Raw genomic sequence first — 3,151 nt, forward strand, 5'->3', positions numbered from 1 at the left:
CCCACCCCCCCACCCCACCCCTGGTGACTCACTGGGGGTCTCCCAGCACACGGAGTGGAAGGTGGCCGAGGAGGAGCTGGAGGGACAGCCCATGACCCCAGGGTCTCGCTGCAGCTGAGGCCGTGCAGCTGGGGTGGGGCCTGGGTCACCACCTGCCTGGTGGCCAGCATCCACAGTTGAACAGGACCCGCCTGGGGCTGTGTGTTCACTGCACACGTGTTATTGCTGTGCACATGTGCACACACACGACCTCCAGTTCTGTCCCTGGGAGGTGGTACCCCTGTGAGGAATGTGGTTATTGGGGTTGTTTGCAGTGGTTTGAACGATAAAGAACTAAGCAGTCTTTCAAAACTGTTTCTACGTGTCATTTCTAAACATATCTGCATGTTTACCACTCGACAAAGGGTAATAATCTGGTGCTTCAGATTAATCACACTTAGTAACACCTTCTGTTCGAGCATCTCTGCACGTCCAGAGTCAGCCTGCGGTGTGGAGGCCGGCCCGGGGCCCCCGTCTGCTCTGATTTGGTTTGAGAGCTGCAGCCCTGCATCCACACCTACCCCCACCCGGCGCCCGACCCCAGCTTGGCTGGCGCCTTTCCTGGAAGCATCGCAGGGACCCACTTGGCCCCATCCTTGTGTCCAGGCCCCGGCACCCTCCCCTCTTCCCAGCCTAGCCTCCTCAAGGTGCGAACGGGGCCTGAGAGAACTGTTCTTTCCCGTTGACTTTCCCTTCCCTGGCCCCCCCTGCGGGGCCCAGCGCCCAGCTCCAGCTGTGGGCACTGACTGGAAAGGCGGCTGTGGCCTGTGGCTGTGCCCTGTCCCGAGTCAGCCTGTCTGGGGTGGGTGCAGCTGCTGCAGGGCTGTTTCTAGGGTGAGGCAGGATGCCCTAGGGGCCCGCTGCCCTCCCAGACCCGGCTGCTCCGCGAGGCCTCTGAGCTCAGGCCCCAGAGACCCACAGTTCACGTGTCTCCTCATCCCACCGCCTCACGTTTCTCTGTAAGTGACAGCGTAAAACAGAGTGGTTTTTTAAACAGAGATGCGTCTCACCCCAAGGCTGTTCTGCCTGCAGCTCTTCTTGTAGCCATGACGACAGAAGAGCATCCAGAGTGATGCTTTGCTTACCTGGTGCAGAGCAAAGTCCGCGACTTAGACGCGTGTGTCCGGCGCCCGCTCCTTTTCTGGGATGTGTCCCTCTGGGCGGGGCTGGAGGCACAGGATGTGGGGGACTCTCAGCCTCTGAGCTCAGTGTGAGGGAGTGTGACCTCGCGGTGGGGGGCGGTTCTGGGTGCCAGGCTGCGGGCGTGTCGGCCGAGGAGCTGAGGGTACCGAGCTCTCATCCAGCGCCCACCCCGCAGCACCTCGCTGGATGCAGCTGGGAGGTTGTCCGGGGACGTGTCTCCTCACAGGGAGACGTGCCTGCTGCACGTCCCGGCTCGGGGACTCGCTTCCCAGGGCCAGTCCCGCTCCCATGCAAGGCCCAGGGCCTCCCCCCAATCCTGCCAGCCTGAGGGGTGAGGTGCTTCCTAACTGCACCTCCGTTTCACTTTCCAATTAAGTCGAACTATTTTTTTAGTGTTTATTGTCCTTTTTGAGTTTTCTCTTTTGAGGGAGTCGGTGGTTGCTTTCTGTCTGGGGCGTGTTTCTCACGATTAGATCATTTATTGTCTGTTGTAGAAGCATTTTTGTGGTAGAGCTTGAGTAACAGACGACGTCGTCCTGTGTGTGGCTACTGGCCGTGCCTTTTGAGGCTCAGAGAGATGCACTTTTGGTGGTTTTCTTCTTTCTGGAAGGTTTTCCCAAACCAGAGGTGTGTGTCAGGGGATGTACATACTCTTATAAAACTGAAGTTTCCTTTTCGATAAATGGTGCTCCAACAATTAGATGTCAAATGCAAGATAGTCTTGGCCACAGTCAGAAATTTATCCAGAAATTAACTCAAAATAGATTATAGGCCTAAACCATGAACCTGTCTGCTGGCGACTGTCCCCATGTCCCTTTCCAGCAGCTTGTCCCACCCTGCCCTCTCCTGTCCTCGGGCGTCACAGTCACTGTGTCACCTGCTGTGGGTCCTGGCCGTCAGGGCTGGGAGCGTCTCACGGTGCATCTGCTTCTGTTGCAGGGGCCACAAGAGGAAGCTGAACGAAGAGGACGCGGCCAGCGAGTCCAGCGGGGCGTCCAGCTGCGAGGACGAGGAGGGGGGCAGCTCGGAAGCAGACGAGATGGCGGCTGCGCTGGAGGCCGAGCTGGGTGACCTCATGTGACCTGGGACGGCCCGCAGCTCACCCATGGAAGGACGTGTCTGTTTGCAGAGCTCCACCTGCAGAAACATTATTTTGCAGAAATAGGTGTTTTTAGAAGTTTTACCACAGGAAGGCCAACTTGTTAAGGACAGTATCGTGGGGAGTACAGGCCACGCCACAGACCGTCGTTGAGCTCAGCCGGGCCACACGGCAGGACTGAGCGTGGGGTCTGTCATCAGAGGAGGGGTGTGGGCTGGAGCGTGGGGTCTGTCATCAGAGGCGGGGGCACTTGTGCCGTTAATGCCACAGCACGTCACTTAGGATGAGGCCTGGGGCCCCGACGAGACTCAGGGGATGGTGCGCAGGAGCCCGGCGTCCTGGCTCTCCTGACGGAAGCGGTGGCGCGCGGGGTTTAAGTGAGGCTGCGTGGCATGCACACACCTGCGCCGAGCGCGGATGGGCCAGGGCGCCCAGCGCACTGTGGCCCGTGGGGGCTGCTGACACCAGGTCCCGTGGCTTCGCGCCCCGGCCGCCTCCTCACTCCCATGGGCATCGGGACAAAGGCCAACGCCTTCGGCTCCTTTGTGAGATCAGATGTAAAGTTTTGTATATCTATTTCATATGTGACCCACCAAACAGATTTTTCTTTCATTTAATAAAAGTCTTTTTTGTAAGCCTTCTTCCCTGCCCCGTTCCCTCCTCACAGGGTCCAGCCACCTGCCGCCCCACCCCAGTGCCGGTCAGGGAGGTCGTGGGCAGAGACGTGGGGAGGTTCATGGGTGAGTGAGCAGGGCCTTGGACGTTGGGATGGAGAAGCAGGGTCCTCCCAAGCTGGCCCATGGCTGTTGCTCGTTCTGTACACACCAAAGCTTTAGAAAAGCTAAGGACCGCTGCTGTTTCTAATAGATT

General features: G+C 58.6%; 1 protein-coding gene across 1 annotated transcript in view; it reads left to right on the top strand.

The window, feature by feature from the left end:
* CTDP1 (CTD (carboxy-terminal domain, RNA polymerase II, polypeptide A) phosphatase, subunit 1) overlaps positions 1–2,922 on the top strand; it is a 25,913-nt gene extending 22,991 nt beyond the window's left edge. Inside the window, 1 exon segment of the mRNA XM_010855065.1 lies at positions 2,122–2,922. Coding sequence (XP_010853367.1) covers positions 2,122–2,263 — 142 coding nt within the window. The 3' untranslated portion in view covers positions 2,264–2,922.
* The last annotated feature ends 229 nt before the right edge of the window (positions 2,923–3,151 follow it).

The sequence above is a fragment of the Bison bison genome, unplaced genomic scaffold, assembly GCF_000754665.1.
Source record: "Bison bison bison isolate TAMUID 2011002044 unplaced genomic scaffold, Bison_UMD1.0 scf7180017864353, whole genome shotgun sequence".
In the NCBI taxonomy this organism is placed as follows: Eukaryota; Metazoa; Chordata; class Mammalia; order Artiodactyla; family Bovidae; genus Bison; species Bison bison.